Source organism: Saccostrea echinata, unplaced genomic scaffold, assembly GCF_033153115.1.
Source record: "Saccostrea echinata isolate AGI-Se365-2 ecotype Australia unplaced genomic scaffold, CSIRO_AGI_Sech_v1 ptg000056l, whole genome shotgun sequence".
NCBI classification, from domain to species: Eukaryota; Metazoa; Mollusca; class Bivalvia; order Ostreida; family Ostreidae; genus Saccostrea; species Saccostrea echinata.
The window spans coordinates 11668415-11689579 of NW_026889805.1; the positions used below are offsets into that span (position 1 = coordinate 11668415).

Here is a 21165-nt window from a genome sequence, read left to right on the forward strand (position 1 = left end):
CGGTCCGGAGTCCGCAAATAGCTCTCTCCAGAATGGGAGAGGATCGTACATTTTGGCCGTGGTTTGCGAAGAATGGGAGAATGGGAGAGGATCGTATATTTTGGCCGTGGTTTGCGACGGTGATGATTATACTGATGCGCAAAAGACGCAGCAAGCTGTAAACTACAAATATCTGAATTTTCATTCAATGATTTTCAAAAATGAATACAGTTAGGTATTATGATTTAAAAACATCAGCGATTTTGATTAAAACGTTGAAAGATATCTTTTAACTGTAAAAAGTAACACATAACTGTTAAAACACCACCACCACCATCCCTCCGGCCATTCAATTACAGCGTGCAAGTCCGTCATGCACAACAATTGCAGCTCGATTTCTACGATGTTTTAGGTTCATCAGTCTCTTGGTCTGAGAGAAAGAAATATTCTTTGTCATTTTTAAGTGTCTGTTTTTCAGATGCTGAGTTCAAAATTTTTCGAACCTGGCGCAGTGTAGTAATCCAAGGACTTCCGGTCTACTGACTGTTCATGCTAACGATACGTAGCGTGACGAGGCGTGATGCAGTGCATATTTGCATCTACAACTCTCCTTTACCTTTATTTTGAGAATTTCTAGCTAAAGCAATGGAAAAGCGTGCTTTCAGTCATTTTGAGGAAGCCTTATTTGGCATCATTTCGGAAAAAGATAGGAGAATTTTTGAGAATATTACTGAAATACTTATGATTAACATATATAAACATTTGAAAACCCCAATTATTGCCAAATAATTTATTAATCATGCACTTTTTGATTTCTGTTAGGCAGGCTCAACCTTAACTTTCAGTTATGGGATGAAAATCGTTCACCCGTTAAATTACCGATTTCGCAAAGTTGAAGATGTCCTTACTTTTTATGTGCAAAGTTATACCCTATATGTACCAACCCCCCTTCCCAAACCACCCCCCCCCCAAAAAAAAAAAAATAGGATGTTGCGTTTCTTTCGTGTTTCAGTTTTTAATTCATGATAATATTTCTTAATAACATTTGATATTCTGTCTTACAAAAACTCCTCATTTTATCTTATTGGAAACACTCTTCCTAAAATAGAGAATCCTACAAACGTTTCTCAGAATTCTATATTTTGACGCTCCTCATTATAATACTTACGCGAATTAGCTAAGGAACAACTGTTTCTGGTATTTGTAATGTTTTCCAGCAATTGCAATTTAAATTTGAAATCTTTGGCGTTGAAGTTGGCAAATTCAAACTTAAATGCCGAACGTGGTTGTTGGTCTGCATATCCATAGATTGTACCTAGGCATGGAATAAAATAATAAACGAATAAAAGAAAGATAATAAAACACGAAATCATGCAAAAAATCTTCATAATTATGGTGCCATTTATATTCTTTTTGTTTTATTGTCATTCCTTATCTTTATCTAAATTATTTTTGAGTGACTGTGTGATTCTTTGGAATAAAAAGAATGAAGACAAAATGTGTAAGCATACCTACGGGGAGTTTCAAGGTCACAGGCTCATCTCTTTTGGCACGAAACAGTTGAGATCCCCATGGACAACCTATATTATTACAATAAAATCAGCTTAATAACGTTAATTACAGAAGCATAATTAAGGAGTAAGCTAACTTCAACAATGCAGATTTTTTTTAAATTTAAAGAAAATCAAATTGTTATTAAGCCATGGAAAATTCAGCAAAGTTAAAATTCTGATCTCTTTACTTATTTTGAAATATATCAATCACCATCCAGTTTCAAACTTTGGCGATTAAAATCACGTAAAATGTGATCGAAGAGAACTACCATTAAGTACTGAATATGCAATTTTAGCGCTGAAATCCTAGAAAAAATCTTTCGTAGAATGTCTTAAAATCATCCGTGAATATTGAATGCTGGGGATGACAAGTTTTTAGTTCTTCAGAAAATCAGGAATTCCTCTGAGAGCTTCCCTTTCATCTTCCCCAACATGCCCGGTAATCTAACATTACATCTCTAACGAGCAGACAGTTGTATTTCTAACATTAAATTAAGGACATATGGCTTTCACTGATAGGGGAGGCAAGAAATCCATCCCTATAAATTACTGTTCCCTATTTAGATTTGCTAATTGTCTTTAAATATTAACTAAATTGTAACTTTCAAGACGACCCGATTCATTCAAGGGGAAGTGAATAGAATTCGGGTTATATAAGCGTTATTAGCACTGGAAACCCAGTATAAAAAAATACACAAAGAATTGTGAAAATTGCCAATTCGCCATATTTTAATTAATAAGTTTAAAAATATCGATTGCCTCTTTTTGCATTTTCTGTCCCTTTGTTTCGTTCATTTGTTTTGAGTTATTCTTTCTTGCTCTTCTGAGCAAAATATTTTTTGTTCACTTGTTTCATCACATGTAGATTTTCAAGAGGATGTACGTAAATCAGGAGACCATCTTCCTTGTTTTTGACAGGTAGTCAACCTAACAGACAGGCACGGCTGAAAATGGACTAATCTGTCAAAAATAATTTGGCTAGTTTGCAACAACCATTTTAAGTATATGCATATGTCTGATCAATGGACTCCATACTAGGCTTATAAATCCTGGTCATATAAAGAACAATGGTCTATGGTTTTGTTTTGTTTTTCTCTGGAGGGATTAAATTTAGTTGAATATGTGCTGGACACATAATATGTGTCATACTCTCTCATTTACATGATGTGTTTCAAAGTTAGAGAAATTATATCAGCTAATATATTTGGATACATTTATCATGTACTTGTATTTGAATTATCCTTTTGATTTAAGGACGACTGCATGGAATGGGTAAAATAAGAAGAGTTAGGTAGATGCACCAATAAAGGATTACTCATAAAACATATCCTGATATGATCTCTTACAGTTATTGGCAAAAGTTATTGATAAATACCAGTCATTTTCTAACTTAGAACAGAACTGTACTATTGAGACCATTCATTGCCTGACTTTAACCACTAAGAACACGTTTTGTTGCCCATGTGTTGTAGTAATAGGTCTTTGACACTCATTGGATAATACACATTGATGTTAGTACCGTTCTCCCAAATATTTCTTATTTGCATTTCCTCCGGAAAGAAGTATAGATTTTCTACAGCTAAATATGTTTATTCAAAAGAAAGCGTACAGATCATATAATGGTGAATATTACTAGTGCTCTGTTCCTAGTTTTATGTCCTTCTCCTTACAAACTTAGATCCAATATCTCTCCTCATAGTATCAGAAAGACACAAATGTACACACTGAATGGATGAAATTACATGTTGAATTAAGCGTTAATTGTCCGCAATTTCAATATTTCCCAATATTTTCCACAGAAGTAGAAATATGCAATCAAAAAGAGTTAAGGTATAAATAAATATGTTTGTAGAATATAGTACATAATAATTCCATAACCTCGTAAAACTCATAATTATTATTATTATTATAAAATGTATAGAAAAAGAAAAATTCCTTTCAAGAAACCTTATCCTGTGATATACAGTTTGCAAATTATTTTTAAAAAATCGAAAGCATATTATAAAAATGTACGTCGATGAGGGTAATAGAAATTACAAGAAAAGGGTTCTGCGATAGAGAACAAATTGTACTCACCTTTCTGATGACTGTTCGATGATGATTTGATGATGACGAGTGATGATAAGACAATGACAGACACAACAGTTGTGCATTGTTCCCTCTTCATTGTCAGCTAATGTACTAACGACCTCCCATCCACACAGTATATAAGTAAAAAGAATGTTTCACCAACACGTGGTGTGCAGAGTACACATCTTCTATTGATCCAAAGGTTTATTCCAGTAAATTTGGAGTTTTGTTTCTGAAACTCTATTCACAAGTGAACTTACACGTCAAATCGACACCCCAGTGACTTCGATAATGATTTAATTTTGCGCTATTTCTATCATACCAGCGTGTGGAAATCTTTTCTATCTTATGGGGTTATATCATTTGAGAATTGCCTTCAATTATTTCCTATTGATTAAAATCCATTCGTCCCTGTTATTATGGAGATTTTGAATACTTTCAATCTTTTTACAGTATTTCTCCGGGGGACTATTGCACAAGGCAGCACGTGCTTTTGGCCAAACTAGAATCGGAAATAGACTGTGATATTGAATTGACGGTTCTTAACTTGTAGCTCGATCTCCACTGGGACCCCCCTTTGCGTGATTGTTGCTTATAGTCGTTCATATTTCTCTTACGGTCTTATGTTGAGCAGTGTGTTATTAATGCCTTCTTTAAAATGCTTCACAAGATATTTTTTCTGCAAATGCGGATCCGGGTTTTGCGAAATAGAGGCATAGCAAGTGCAATCTCTGTTTGTGAGGAAATTTGGGAAGGACATCGCCTCACCACTTTATTGTTTTTGAGGAGTGAAATCTCGCATTCTTCGTATGGTACGAAATGTAGTATCTCGGTTTGTTTATGCTGATATATTTATCTCACTGCAACTTGAGTTTTACTGAAACAAATACCAGTTCCCAAATGTTAAAAAAAGACAATATTAATAACAATATATTTATAATTGATTCATACTTGACAATAAATGTTTGTTAAATGTCGAGTATGTCCTTGACTCCTTGGCAATACACGTACAATGAAGCCTCTATGGATGAATTTGTACAACCTCGGGGGGGGGGGGGGGGTTTGTGCAACCTTTAGGGAGGAACTTGTACAGCCTCTAGGAAGGAATTTGTACAGCCTCTAGGGAAGAAATTACACAGACTCTAGGGAGGAATTCGGATTTTCTGGATTATGAATATCCATAGTGCAGGCGCAGGTCCACAGACGTTTATCTTCTCAATGCCCACTTTTTAAAACTTATTCTTTTATATCTGTGATATATGTGTCACCAGATTTTGTCCTTATGCCTTACTTTGGTCGTTAAGTTGTTGTTCTAGTAACAATATTGGATGTTAGTTTTCAACGTATATTCTGAATGCCTCAGAAGGATTTCTCGCATCATTAACTTTTGTTTGGGGAAGGCTGTGAAACAAGAGAGATTGCTTACTCTATTCTGAGTCTTATGGCGATGACAACCTTAGATGGTTCTTTAATTCATTTATTAAAAGCTACTAATGCATTAAATTGTTCTAACCATCGTACTGTATCTTCCGTTGGTTCTATATTTAATGTCGCTATCTTGATGTTAAGATTTCCTGTGGCTGTTGGTTGTTTAGCCATTAGAAGGTTTGAGATAAGTTCTTTCGAATTTACCTGTACCTTCTCCATTACGTTTCATGGTCTGAAATTATAGTTTGATATTATAGTATATTCCGGATTCTCCACCATAAGTTGAGATTTGTGTTTGGTTGTGTTACTTTACCAAGCGCAGGTACAGGGATTTTTCATATAATTCTAGTTGAGAATTTTTCAATAAACGTTGAGTCCGATATGGAATAAATTCTGATAAATTTTACTTTTCTCTCTCTCTCTTGCAAATGCATTAGTATGTCATTGTTACAATTTAATCAGCATGGGATTGAAAACTCACGAAAACCAAGGAGTCTCACTTGATTAAAAAAAAAACCCCAAAATCATTTCGTTTTTAAGAGAAAATCGTGTTGTTTATAGGAGAAAAGATCTCGTATTTTCAATAAAAGATCTCCGAAATACAAGAAATATCTTATTCGAGAAAAGAAAAATTCCTCCCCTCAAAATTACGAGATTTTTTTATTACTAGAAATTTACTAAGAAATTTTTTTTTCATGTAAATCTTGTTACAATGAAACTTTTTTTCCTAAGTAACTTTTTTTTTTTTTTTTTTTTGAATAAGACCTGTCACCTTTTGTTAAAATTGGAAAGCAGAAAAAACAAATTCTTAAAGTAAGCATTCACTCCCAGGTGTTTTTACATCATAGATGACCTTTTTTTTTAAATCAGAATGGAACTCACAAGTTTTCCTAAATTATCATTGGCCATCTACCAACTTTGTTTAAATCCATTCTGATTCTACACATAAGTACTCTAAAGTTAAAATTTAAAAGATGCTTGGGTTCCTCACTGACAATATCCAAGTATGTAGTCTTTTGAGACCAGGTTTTCCAACAATCTTTTGGAATTCCACTGGGTACTAATTGTGTCCTATCTTTAACGGGTCGATATTTTTTTTGATTTCGTACGAAGCAGAATTTACTTTAAAAAAAAAACTTCATGAAAAAAGGATTCAATGTCTCTTCCTGTGGCCTTCAATTCGACGTTTAGATATATCGATAAAGTTTTATCAATTAACAATATTTATTTTCATTCATACGTTCATTATATAAATCGCATTGAACTTGAAATAGATTACACATCTGCTTCATGTTTAGATATTTTACTAAAAAGACATTGATTGGAACAAGCGATTTCTAGAACAAGGCAGGCTACTGACAAACAAGTTGATAATACAAGGGTATGTACGATCTCGTTTTAAGTCAATTTAAGATTTTGATACAATGACCTTGTTTGCAAATTCAATTTGTCGTTAGGTCCAACGCTGACTGGCTTCTTTCATACAAATTGTAAGGCAACTGTTTTCATACTGAATTGACTACGGAATTTTCCATTTATCCTATCATGGCAAGGGGCACACGGCAGGTGTGATCGTTTGACAGAGGATGCTTACTCCTTCGTGGCGCGCGATCCCTTTTATGATGTTTTCAGAGGTTTGTGTTTGCTCTGCTCAAAATTTGTATTGTTTCATTAGTCTTTTAAGCTTGATGGCTCTTTACATTAATAACAGCAAGAGTGAGAGAGAGATGGCTTTTAATGTTCAACTTATGAATTTTTCGTTCTTAAACAAACATTTGCTCTTTACTTTCCAGTAAATGTCAGGTTTGTTATAGGTTAAAAAAAAAACTTGAAGAAACATTTAACAAATTTAACAAAATGTTGAAGCATTTACATTACGTAACTTACCCGAGCCTAAAGTAAGTATTGCACAATTAAGCAGACTCTGTTTAACTGATAGACAGATTTTCATACTAAAAAGATATTTTATTGACATTCTGGAAAACATTTTCTGGGAATTGAAAATTTTATCAAAATGGAATGATCGACACATTTCCTATACCTTGTTACGTGCAATTAATGTTCAGTCGCATTTTTTGTTCGAGACAAAAACTTAAAACATAATGGTACCATAAACTGCTTATCGACAAATCAAATGGAAAAAAGACTTTTAACATACAGGGTTATTAGAATATTGTGCATGGAAGATCATTCTATTAGTTAGCCATTGCAAAAATGGCACAAATAGAACGTTTGTATACAGGCCGTTCTGTGAGTGTTTTAAACAGTGTTTGTGTGAGGGTGTGTGAGTGTACTAAGGTGTGTATGTGGTAAAAATAAGTTTCCCTTGTTTTTATATCATGATTGATAAAACTTTGGTCTGATGATGTAGAAAACCAGTTTAATTCAGTCTTTCTGGAATACAGTTCATTCCAATGTACATATTCTACAATATACATTATTTTATTTTTTATCCTGCTTCTACTGGTTAATTGAGTCTACATATATACATATTAAGAACTGTATATATAGTTACATGCAGCAAAACTTTGGCACAACATTCCACTTTCTATCCGTAGTCCGTATCAGAAGCAAACTTTAATTGTTCTAATTACTGCAAATCAAAACACCTGCAAGAATTATGTCCAGAACTCTCCGTTTATAACTGGCTTTACGTCAAAGATAAATTGTTTCGCAAAAGAATGGTGACGAGGTATTAATCTTCCAAAGTTTTCTGTCCTGTGTGTCTGAAAAGACGAATGACTTTTACAATCAAATTAAGAAAAACATGAACAAATATGGCCAAAGCGGATTTGCAATTATCAACAGCAAAAAGAAGACAGGAAAATAATCGAGGCTTCTTTCTGTAACATGAAATAATTCTGATAAAATTCATTGTCCTTGTACGCATTCCAGATCAGAGCGTTTATTCGGAACAACGAGGAAGCCTTAATACCAAAAATCCATTACGACGCTGGAACATTTTTAATAACACTTACATTTGCAAAATCACATTTACAAGGAGTATTTTCTGAATATTGTTTGTCACAGACAGTCGTTTTTCATTACTTTCCCTTCAATTATTGCCAGTCAATATATAGAAAATGAATTCGCTTATCGCTATATAGAGCCAAATAACAATAGTCTCCCAACTCCAAATATATTTATGAAGGAGGCAATATCTTGATCAGTAAAAATAGCATTGTCCTAGATTTTTTTTCTCCTCCATCTTCTTTTTTCTTTGTATAAATTTGCTGAACAGTTCTATCAAAACCTCTCCAAAAGTGAGGATTCCTATCTTTGGAATGATATATGAATACAGTTTATGAAGAAAAATATCACAGACGTTTCTAGACAGATAAGTCCTGAAATATACCAGGTTTGTGATCCTTATATGACGCTCCTCCTGAATAGATTCAAACATTGCAGAAGCTTCTTGGCATTAGGAACTTAGAAATTAGAATATATTTTCCCTGCTGACAACTGTTCCCCCGAAGAAAATCTGATTTTGGTTTTTCTGTAAGGGAGGGAGCATAGCCACATATCATTATTTCTCGTGTATCAAACTTTTCCATTGCCAGAATAGTTCAAATATAGTAAATATTTCCATAGACTTAAATTGACCTACATGTATGAATAATTGTTGAATGTTATGCATTGTATCATGAAGGCAGGATACAGAGCATAACGATGTTCAACATTTTTTTCCTACAAAAATTGCCTACATGTAATTGATTTTTTTCTTGAAATTTCACATTTTTAGCACTGCTTTTAGAGGAATAAAAAGTATTTCAGCCAGCTTGAAGGGATTCAGAACAAGAGGCCCATGGGCCACAACGCTCACCTGAGTAACTTTGGCCTTACTGTTTTTCAGCTAATCCCACCCCCTTGTAGTACTTATTGTGGCCCCGCCCTACCCCAGGGGTTATGATTTGAACAATTAGAATCTACACTACCCCAGAATGCTTCAACATAAGTTTCAGTTTTTCCGGCCCAGTGGTTCTTGAGTAGAAGATTTTTAAAGATTTTTTCTACATATTTCAATGTAAAACTTGGATTCCCTATTCTGGCCCCGCCCTACCCCCGGGGGTCATGATTTGAACAATTTAGAATCTACACTACCCCAGGATGCTTACATATAAGTTTCAGCTATTCTGGCCCAGTGGTTCTTGAGAAGAAGATTTTTTAATGACCCCACCCAATTTTTGTCTTTTCTTGATTATCTCCCCTTTGAAGGGGGCTTGGCCCTTCATTTTAACAATTAAAACTCTCCTTTACCCAAGGATGCTTTGTACCAATTTGGTTAAAATTGGCCCAGTGGTTCTTGAGAAGAAGTTGAAAATGTGAAAAGTTTACAGACGGACGGACAGACGGACGGACAGACGGACGGACGGACAGACGGACGGACGACGGACAACGGGTGATCAGAAAAGCTCACTTGAGCTTTCAGCTCAGGTGAGCTAAAAATGCAAGCCAAGGTGATGCGTTGGTTATGAAAAGTTATAATGGAAACATTACTTTGAGGAAGTTAAAAGGCTGCATGGTTTCTAGCTCACATTTAGTAGACAAAAAAACAGTAACTAATACCGAATGTTAGTGTTTGACAAAACAGAAATGAGCTCTACGTTTTTGTTCATCCAGAAATGTTTTCTCTGTAAATGGATTTAAATAGAGACGTACTATCGGCAAGAGGCCTTCAGGACGTGCATCTACACAACAGAATGACTTATGTCAATCACCAAACGCACAGGAGATGTTATTATCAGATCCAATGCAATACAGTCGTTTTCAAGTTGTTTGCACAGAGCTTCAAGTTCTGATTAATTTTGTTATTTGAAATCAATTGAGAAATCGCTTAGTGAAATTCTCGATGGACTCAACGCTTCCCCATTTTGGACTGTTTGATTAGTGTCCGAAATCTATTTTGCCCTCACCATGCCTTCTGGAGATCTGCTCTCTCTGGTCGTCAGGAGCCATCACAAATGATCACCGACTCCATTAATCAGAGGCTGGGATCTCTCGACAAATTGCAGTCCGTACTTGCCATTGATTTTTAATTGTAACTTTTCCCTTTTTCTTCAATTACTCATGTTGTCTACATGTCGTCTTTTACATTCGATTTTTAACACAAACCTTGTAGACAACCAAGGAAGTCTCTGAAATTGATGTTTACAAATTTTGGAAAATTGTCAGTATAAATATTTATATTCTTCATTAATGCTGATCTTCGAGATATTTCTTACCCTTAGGTTGATTGCTTAGATATTGAATTTGAAATTACATAATAAAAAAAATCTCATAAATCACCAAATGAGGGCTTTGATCTAGGAATAACACAGCCTTTGAGATCAATTTAAAATAGTCAACAGTTCTATGTTGAAGTGTTTTGATTGAATCCATCGTATCTGATACCAAAAATATATATACCCCTTGACATAGCTGTGTTGTGGCTTTAAAAATGTACCTTTTGCATGAATATGAAAAGCTTGCCTTTTCTGTACATTAATATATTCAAATATCATAAGACTTAATTAAGACTAAATTTTAGGAGCCTGCTATTAAGTTTTTTTTTTTTAAATTTACTAGTATTTATATCTGTACACTGATCATTTTAACTCTGAACTTAACATTTTCTTGAATTCTTATTAAAAAAAAATTCTTACTAGTACAGACGCAAACCTAAGAGTCGGGAGTAAGAACATGACATTTTCTACTTAAATGTTTTGGGCACCATTGTTAACATCCCGCCTAAGTAACACATTCATTAATGGGATCTATTGACCAGCAATATTACAGATCTATGAGAAGAGACTGCATTAATCGCCTGTCTTTGTTTCCTTAATGCAACTTGACACCTCTCCAGCAACAATTATTGTTCTTGTAAAAAAAATCCCAAAGAGGTGTTCATAACAAGTGTTAATCCAATTCTACAGAAAATAAACCCACTTACTATTTGTACAGAAAACATGAATGTAAATTTACATTTTCTGCCGGAAGAGTTCAGAATACTGAGGATTCAATCGTAGCTTAAACGGCTTTAGTGCACGACGACAAAAACGGAGTTATTCTGTTGTTTGGAATTGGAATTGGAGTTCGTGTCTTGAGTATAAGAAAGCATCCAATCGTAAATAATATCTCTATTAACTATATATCAACTCAAATTCTCCATTCGATTTGATAATCAGAGCCAAAGCAGAAAATCGTGAGCTTTGAGGGGATAACAGTTTGGTTGGCTTTCTCAATGACATTATCAGGCCGGAGTCGATGATTACACATTAATTTCCACGGATCGACTCCCACTACTAAAAGCTTTTCTCTTGTCACTGTGTTAATAAGCAGAGGAAGGAGGGCTGTACGAGTCGGGGATCAGATGTGTGTGAAAGACTTCATATACAATTGAATTCTCATTAACTAAAAACGTCTTAAATAGACATTGTAAAAATATCAGCATTCTATTGTGATTCAATGGATGAACAAAAAAGTTATTGTTAAGTTTGCAACAGTGGTCAATTCGGCACGTTAACTTTCAAATGCCTTGGGAATGAAGCTCATTTCATTACAGTTAACTGCAATATCATTTGGTACTTTAAATGTTCTTCTACGCACATTCAAACTTTGATTAATTTAACTTTCTTGGGCATTTTCTTATTATTATTTTTCCTTCAGCGACCTAGTCGAATCTTGTACTTCGGATAAGACTCATTTTATAAAATATTTCGATTTTAAAATCCATAAGTGTTCCTTCTTCTGAGAGAAATTTGTAACAAAACCTCTTATAAATTAAAAGGCTCCAAGCTAAGCTAGCTGAAATTTGCAATTGTGAGGCTCATTATAACAACTACATTTTAGAATAACTTGGCTTTAATTCCAAATTCTTCAAAATCACGTTAGTCAACGGAAGTGAATTAGCCTTACCTACATATGCTGGATTCTAAAGATTCATAAAATTCCTCCTCACAAACAGTCTCTAATTCATTGCAGGGTCCAGTAAATGTTCTACCAAACCCCTATATTTACTCCTAGTATCAACATATCAACTGCTGTGAAGGAGAAACTTCAGACGTACAAAACTCATCTGGAAAATAGAGATTATATAAGAAATTAAACTTATTATACAAGAAACTATCTCTACAAATAGAATGCATCTTCTCAAAAATCCAAAGAAGAAAAAAGGATAAAAGAGCTGTACCTAATGTTTTGGCTACTAAGTATTACATACATCAACCCATGTATAAAAGAATTAAGGAAACGATTTATGAAATATTGGGATTACATAAAACATGATGAAATATGCAAGACTTATTCACAACATCTCCTATGGTTGCATACAGTAAACACAAGAATATAGTTGATCTGATCATTAGATCCAAATTAAATCAAATGAAAGTTCAAAGAGATTGATTCATGCAAAAGGTGAATCCCTGATGAGGCGGCCCTTATTACATAAAGTTAAATGACATATGCTATTTATACCACCGAAACACAATTAATTAGTTGTGACATATAAGCAATTGACCAAATGCTTTATCAAGAGTGTGGAGTTCTAATAAGTTTAAGACATGTCTGGTTGTTAGGATGCCGGCCTTTTATTACAACATACTCAAGAAGTAATGTCTAGTTCAACAACTTCGAGAAAACTTGATATCACGTTATTTTTCTCCAAAATCAATAATATCACAATATTTTTTAACACTTTAAAACAACTTTCTAATAATAAATGAAAAAAACCCAGGGTGTTCTTTTAAAAAATGGAACTCGAAAATGTTCCTATCATGGTCATCTGCTAAAAAAACCAATTTGATTTACATACAAGTAATCTGAAATTGATATTACAAAGATGTCGGGAGTTCCTCATTGACAATATCTATGTAGTCTTTGTAGACTTAGTCTTCTAACAATCTGATGGTTTTTTCATGGATATTAATTGTGTTCCTTTATTAGCCAACCTGTTTTTTTTCTATTCTCATGCAGCAGAATGTATTCAAACACTACATGAGAAGAGAAGGACTCTTGATTAGGCCTTTGATTTGATATTGCGATAAATAACGACATCTTATCAATTAACAATATTTCATCTTAACCTGCAAATGTTTTTATGTCTCCTCACTGATTCGGTACGCAGGAACAACAAACAACAACACATGTTTAAAGTCAGCATTTTGCAAAATTCTATAAGGATCATTGTTTTTAGATGGGGTCATGTGACCCCATTAGGTTTCTCAAACGGAAGCCGATCGTACAGCACCTCAATTGAATCTACGTAAAAGAAAAGAGTATAGAAATTGCTTTTGTAAGACACATGCCCTTAATCAAACAGAAAAGTAATTTAAAGATTTTTCTACAAAAATAAAAATACATCTGTAGCATTTTGAACTCTTTGAAAATCATTAAGTCTACAAACGGCTGCTTAATGTTAGACTGTGTCAATGTCTCTTTACTTCCGGAAGTTTCAGATTAATTCGAACCTTCTAAAATTCAAATAATGCTATACGGTGTCACAATCATAAATCTAATACAAAGTGAATCTAATAATTTGACTATAGTTTAATTTAATCTAAATTTTCAATCTTTGATTTTTTTAAAGTATCATAAAGCTATGTAACTCTACATATGTAACAGTTGTAAAGTTTAAAAAATCATGAACCTTGTCTTTTAGTGTTGTGTTGGTTCTTATTTGATTATACTAAGTTTCACTATGGATTATTCGATTATTTCGTTTACCTGATTTACAGAGAGTTCAAGGCGGGTGTAACCGGTCGACAGGGGATGCTCACTCCCTTAGAAACCTGATCAAACCTCTGGTGTTTCCAGGGGAGGGGTGCCCTATTCACGATTCGTATTGTTTACAGGAACGATGATCGAGTTTAATCTCTAGCTGTTCTCTTCACCTATTTCATTACAATATATAGTGTATTTTTGCTTTCATTTTCTGCTTTCTTTAGATGCTAATGGCTCCATTTGTGACAGAACACTGCTTACAGCTAGGATCTTGATTTGTATCAACCAAAATACTCTTCCAAGGAATAATTGTGTTTAATATAAAATTATGAAATAGAGAAATTATACTTTTGATTAATATATAGAGAGAAATTGTTTGCCTTTAATTAAATCAATGTTTTAAGGATGTTCCCTGTCTATTCTTCAATAAGACTTTTATTCCTTTTAAGCTTTACCATATTCACAATCACAAAATTTCATTTGAAATCTGAACAACACGCAGTTCAATTTATTTTTTCAAACCAAAAATGTTGGTAGATGAGGTGCAATATAATAAACATGTATTTACAATATTAAACAAATACGTCAGATGTATAAATACAATGTATAACAAAAAAACATGACAGAAAGTGAATGAAAATAAAGAAGAAAAGGATTTAAAAAAAACAGCATCATAAATATTCAAAATTAGCTTTTGTTGGCATTTTTATGCCCCCATAATCGAAGATTCGGGGGTATATAGTTTTTGCCCTGTCCTGTTTGTCTGTTTATCTGTTTGTCCGCAAAAACTTTAACATTGCCCATAACTTTTGATTGGTTGGAGCTATGACTTTCATATTTCACATGTGTATTCCTTGTGACAAGACCTTTCTTTGGGTACCTACTTTCGAAAAACTAACCTTGATCATAACTTTTGAAGGGTTGGAACTAGGGCTTTCATACTTCACATGTGTATTTCTTGTGACAAGACCTTCCCTTTGGATGCCAAAAACATTGAACCTTTGACCTTGACCTAGGAGATTGAACTACTTTTGAAAAACTTTATCCTTAGCCATAACTTTTGAACGGTTAGTGCTAGGTCTTTCATATTTCACATGTGTGTTTTTTGAGAGGGCATTTCCTTGGGCACCATTTATTTTGACCTTGACCTTGATGTTTGACTTACGTTTGAATTTTTTTATAACCTTTTCCATATCTATTCAATGGTTGCTGCTGGGGCTTTGATATTTCACAGGTATATTCCTCGAGACAAGACCTTAATTTGGGTACCAAGAAATTTGATTTGCATTTGAGAAATTTTAACCTTCACTATAAGTTGCCATAGGGGCATCAGTGTTTCATAAACACATCTTGTTTTCTCTTTGTAAATAGTTCCCTGATTAAGTCTTTGAAAATAATGATTATCCAGGTAATTTAAGCATTATTATTAGTATACAGTGTGCAAAGTTAGAGTGATCCCCCCCCCCCTCCGAAATTGAAGATCGTGAACATATTGTTCTATCAGTCTGTCTGTCTTTTTATCTCATTGTCATAATTTCTTAGGTAACATCAAAACCTAAAACTTTGCACAAAGTACCTAATAATCTGAGGTTGTCTCCTGACCCTGACCCAATTGAGATAAGGTCAAGGTGACAGGGTTTGGAAGTACTAGTATATAATTTTTGTCCGATCCTTGGCTTTGTAATTTATAAACGCAAGCAGCTACATGTAGGTCATACTTGGAACAAAGGTAGAGGGTGAAATTTGCATTGTTAACAATATCTTATACATGTTTATCAATTTTTTTTTCCAAAAATCAATGAAAACAGACTTTTAGACCAGCTGTTGCTTCCTTGGCCAATCATTACACTTCTAATAGTACAAATGACCATTTTCCTAAAGAATGACTTGTTCATCAGATCTGTCCTTGATGTCTCTAACATCACCAGACTTGGGAGGATGCCTCGGTGATAAACTCTGATTTGGATGAAAATCGATGGTGCGTAGGACCTGGAAACTCACAGAAATCTATATCTGTTAACTTCCGGTAGTGAGAAAAAGAAAGTGATGTCTATGCATGATTTATTTAGTTAATTGTCTTGACACAAATTTTCTACCCATCTATACATGGCCAAGATATCTTTCCTCATCCAAATATATACGTTGGAATTCCAATTAAGACGTGAATAATTGTACGATGATTCCTGATAACAGTGTGACTTCTTACCGTGGTCTCTGTGTCAGGCTAGTCATAAAACCCATAAAAAGATGCTAACGTCCGAGTTTTTATTTCGTTTTTTTCTACTTTAAATCATAGTGCAACACAGAATATATATGGCATCTTCCATTTAAACAAAGAATGAAGGCGTGCAAGGCGCGGGCGATCCCCCGCTCTGAGAAAAGACATTTTGCAGATCTGAAAGTTCATGAAAAGTTATATTTTCCAAAAATTATATTGTCAATATAATCTTTAACATATTTACTTCATATATTTTGTTGAATAAATTATTAACAAATAATATATTTTTTCCTAATGTTTTTAAGGTATGTGAAAAAGAAAAAAATAGCTTCATGCATGATTCGAACTCTCTCCAAAGCTCACGCTTAGGCGAAAGACTGGACTCATTAACCACTACGCTACGAAGTCTGCTTGTTTTGAATGGTGTCACACTAGTCATTTTTGTGGATGCAATAAACTCATTTTCCACTCAATATTCTTTATTGTCAATTTCAAAAACAAGTTATCAATCAAAAAGTCGTTCAATAAAATAATTGAATCAAATGTGTTGAAGATGACATTATGGAAACATTATTTTAGAAAAATATAACTTGTCCGTGAACTTGGAAAATTGAGAAATATATTGACCCAGAGTGAGGGATTGTCCTCGCTTTGTACGCCCTCTTTCTTTAGGTGCACAGACAATCTTCATCAATAATTTAGCAGTCCGTCTTTTTTCAGTCTATGCTGTCCCTGCTGGATATTTTCATATACTTTCTATAAGTTTGTTTTTTACCCTCATACTTTTTTTGTTGTTGTCGAAAATTTTGGTAGATATGGACCATTCTTATAAAATCCTGACCTATGTTTGTTGAAAAGCGAAAGGTGTGGCTTCAGTATTTAGCATGTCACAAGGTTAATTGTCTCACCTTTTGATCTTGAGTTTGATCTTCTGTGATAAAAAATGCATTACTCAGTATTTTTCGAACATTAACGGGGGGGGGGGGGGGGGGGGCTTTGATAACAATTTTGTGTACTGCTTACAAAAGGTTTTAAAAAATACCGAGATTATTGATATTGTGACCTTGACCTTTTTTCTCTAAATCAATTTTGTCACAATGTTTTTCATGTGCTTTGGTGTTTTAAAATGAAATGTGAAGATAATGAACAGTAGTTATGCTCAAAGTCCATTTAAACAATACAATTTCTGAGCAGATTAAACATGGACCTCTGAAAACCTCTTAAGAGGGATCGGGTGCCATGGAAGGGTAAGATTCCCTTGATGACCGGTCACACTAACCAGAAGCCCCTTGTAATGATCGAGTAAAGGGAGAAATCAGAAGACAATGCAATATGAAACTAATGACCTAACAATTACATGTATTATGAAAAACGTCTGTCAACACCTGACTTAAAGGAAACAAGGCCATTGTATTGACCATAGAATTTGCGAAATGTTTACTTTAAACAGGATTGTTGATACCAAGGGTATCATCAACTCTTTTCTTAGTAACCGGACTCGCTTGAGAAATTATCTGTCCACACGTTTACATACGCGGGGTAATAATGGTACAGTGTATTTTATTGCGAGAAAAGTAAGGGTAGCTGAAGAAAGAAAAGTTGAGGTCATATTGCATTAATCATTAAGTTTAGTTGTTAGTTTGCAATCAATGTCTTTCTCTGATAAAACATTCAAATATGAAACAGAAGTTTCAGACTCTGAAGTGCATTATATTTTAAGTTCAAAGGGATTTATCAATCAAAATATGAATGGGAATGAATACTGTAAATAGTAAATTCGTCGATACATCTAAATAAATATCGAAATGAAGGCAACAGTAAGAGTATAGTTTTTTTCTTTCTTTTTAGTAAATCCTGCTTTATAACAAACAAAAAAAATCTGTTCAGAAAGGGGCACCCATGGGAATTCCAAAGGATTGTTGGAAAAAACCTGGTCTCCTAAAACTACTTAGATATTGTTAATGAGGGGTTTCAGGTGGTGATAGGAGACCTTTGAATGTACAGTCACCATGCATGTCCAAGAACGAATTCGATGTCGATATCGACGATATCGACAATATCATGTCCAAATCAGTACTATGAAATTGGAATTACTGGATACCAGAGTGCTATGTCGAGTGATTGTCGACAATATTATGACGATTTTATCGATATCGATCCTGATCTATAAAATTTATTTCCAAGTTAATGTACATGTATAACATAATTGTATAAGACCAAAAGCGATAGCGATATTAATTCATTTTTGACAGGAATATGTATATCAACAGAGGATTAGACGTTGTTATTGTCAGAGATTAGGGTTAGGATAAGGTTTTAGGTTAAGGTAAGGGGAAAGGTTGGTGAAACATGTCTTGAACAATTAAGATTCATTGTCGATACGATATCGACAGCAGGGCAATTTAGTACTAAAAAAAGCCATACGCACAAGTCTTGCATAAAGAAATATAAACACAAGAGCGGTGACAAAAATGTTTCGATATAGAAACGATACCGTCGATACCGATGGCAAATACAATCTTTGTCAATGTGAAGTATTTAAACATAGACACACATATACAACGACAAGGACGGTACCAACCAGGGGTTGAGCAAACATGATTTGATATCAAAGCGATATCGTCGATATAAACGATATCGACACTATAAGGAAAACATCAAAAGGTGTTAGTATTCAAGTAACTCACATGTAAAAAAGACACAGTATTTTTTTTGGGGGGGGGGGGCATAATCCATTGAACAATCATAATTCGATATTTGATATTAAACATTGATATATAAATGGGTATTTGATGTTTAACATCAATAGATGGGTATGTGATATTTAACATTGATATATAGATCATCAATAGATGGGTATTTGATATTTAACATTGATATTTAGATGGGTATTTGATGTTTAACATCAATAGATGGGTATTTGATATTTAACATTGATATATAGATGGGTATTTGGTGTTTAACATCAATAGATGGGTATTTGGATATTTAACATTGATATATAGATGGGTATTTGATGTTTAACATCAATAGATGGGTATTTGATAGTTAACATTGCTATATAGATGGGTATTTGATGTTTAACATCAATAGATGGGTATTTGATATTTAACATTGACATTCTAATTTCTTGCTACAAAAGCTTCAGGGTTAATATGACCTCTCTCGCATCTTCACCTTTGATTTAAATCAAATAAAAATCGAGTTTTTAACAAACCCTTGTAAGTGACTATGCAGTAGCTTTCTACAAGTGTTAAATATTCATTTAAATCATATATTTTTCTGGGATTTTTCTGTCGCTCATGTACAAGTGATTTCGATCAAAATGATTGAAGTTTTTAAGCAAAGAGTTTAAATAATGTCCTATTAGCATTGACAGCACTTGTCCTTATTCTCGTTTCATTTCAATCACACGCCGTTTGAATAAGAATAAATAAATTCTTTATTTTTACTCTCAACATGTCATCCATTCTCTAAAGTTTAAAAAATGACGTCAATATCTAACCTTTTAAATAAATATTTTGTCCTTTTTTTTTTACTTCGATCCATTGTGCTGTCATGGTTGAAAATTCGCCAAACTGTCAGTGACCATTCAACACTATTAAAAAGGAACTCAATCCCCTCTCTTACCTAGCATTTCTTTATATTGACTGTAATGTAAAGCAATCAACACAAGAACTTGGATTTAAATTGAATTTTGAGGGATTATGTGCATTTACATACGTTATATAGTCCAAAAATTATTTGAACTTCGATCAGAGAGAGAGAATTAAGTGCTTCACTCTGTGGTGATTTTGTAAATACTTTTCTTAGGAGTAGTCTCTCCTTTCACATTGATTTCATTGGGTGAAATTCAGTGAGCAGCATTATGACTTTGCTTTTTTGTTGTACTTGGCGCCCTGGCACTCAGAAATGGTGCCCATGTTGCCCTTTTAGACACCGGAAATCATTAGGGCAAAGTGTTTTGGGTTCACCTATAGCACAAGTCCTACTTTTGGGACTTGTTCTTTGAGAAGCAGAATGGTTGAGGCCATTTTATTCTTGAAAATGTCTGTATATTGTTTCATATTTCAATAAAATCATACTGAAAATCTTATTTAAGATACTAGTTAAAAGTAATCTGTAATGCTTCTTGTCGTGCCAGCGTTGCTGAGTTCATCCTATCCCGTCTATGATATATATTAATTTGCCGTACCTTTGTATTGTCATTTGGTGACTTTAAACCAGGATTTAAGAAGATAGGCTTTTTTTCATGAAAATAACAACTAAAATGCCACTATGATGATTTTTCAATACTTTGGTATGGTGTTTTCCAAATGCCATAAGTGGATATTTAGCTTGTAAAGTTGAAACATCTTGATTATAATTTAAAAACTTTAAAGGAATGACAAAATTTGCTATGTTTCCATAAATATCATTGATATATCAATGTCGACAAAAGCTCACAAGTGACCACCAAAGCATTTCAGTAACGGAGAATTTTGTTCGTTGTAACATAAGGAGCAACACATTCTTTCTAATGTCATAGTTTGCAGTGATTGCTTGTACTGTACGGAGTTTGTTAAGTAGCTGGTATCCCATCTTCCCTCGATTCGAAATTTCTCGTAATAGTAATGACCTATTTTCAATATTTTATATCATCCCAGACCATCTTTAATTTTTCACTTATTGAATTGGTAACAACAGAAAAAGTGATTTCTCTTTTGAATTTCAATGTTCCATGTGGTGGGAGGTAAAAGAACTTCCAGGGTGGGGTTACGGTTTTAAATGCTATTAATTCAATTAAACTTAGGGTATGAATAGATTCTCTATTTATTTTGTCTTATAAAAATATTGACATTAATCCTTCCAGAATGAAGATTTACAGCAGAACTCTCGCCAGGGTATTTATATTCACTCTTTCAATTCTCATAAAACAGTGCATTAAAACAGATTCCAAAGTCGTTATATTTGGAAATGGATTTGAGTCAACATTATGAGCACGCTTTCTGACATACGGCTAATATAACGGAACAAGGTATATTTGAGGAGATTCCCGACACTCTGTCAATTATGACGTTCTGTATCGGACACAAAAATCTCCGAAAGCAATCTTCCGCAATCAATCATTTCCTTTAATTATTTCACATAATCAAAAGAGTTAATGCTTGTTACTACAATAGAGAGTTTCTTGGACAGGAATAAAGCCCACATTTCCACAAGAGTAGTCGGTTGAGTGGA

At 33.8% G+C, this 21165-nt stretch overlaps 1 protein-coding gene across 1 annotated transcript in view; it reads right to left on the reverse strand.

The window, feature by feature from the left end:
* The window catches only part of LOC133173332 (glutamate receptor 2-like), a 29375-nt gene extending 25490 nt beyond the window's left edge, over nucleotides 1-3885 (reverse strand). The window contains exons 1-3 of the mRNA XM_061308322.1: nucleotides 3609-3885; nucleotides 1491-1559; nucleotides 1148-1294 (exon numbers count right to left, since the gene is read on the reverse strand). Of these exons, the coding sequence (XP_061164306.1) occupies nucleotides 1148-1294; nucleotides 1491-1559; nucleotides 3609-3699 (307 nt within the window). The 5' untranslated portion in view covers nucleotides 3700-3885. The remainder of the gene's footprint in view (nucleotides 1-1147; nucleotides 1295-1490; nucleotides 1560-3608) is intronic.
* Between the last annotated feature and the right edge of the window lie 17280 nt (nucleotides 3886-21165).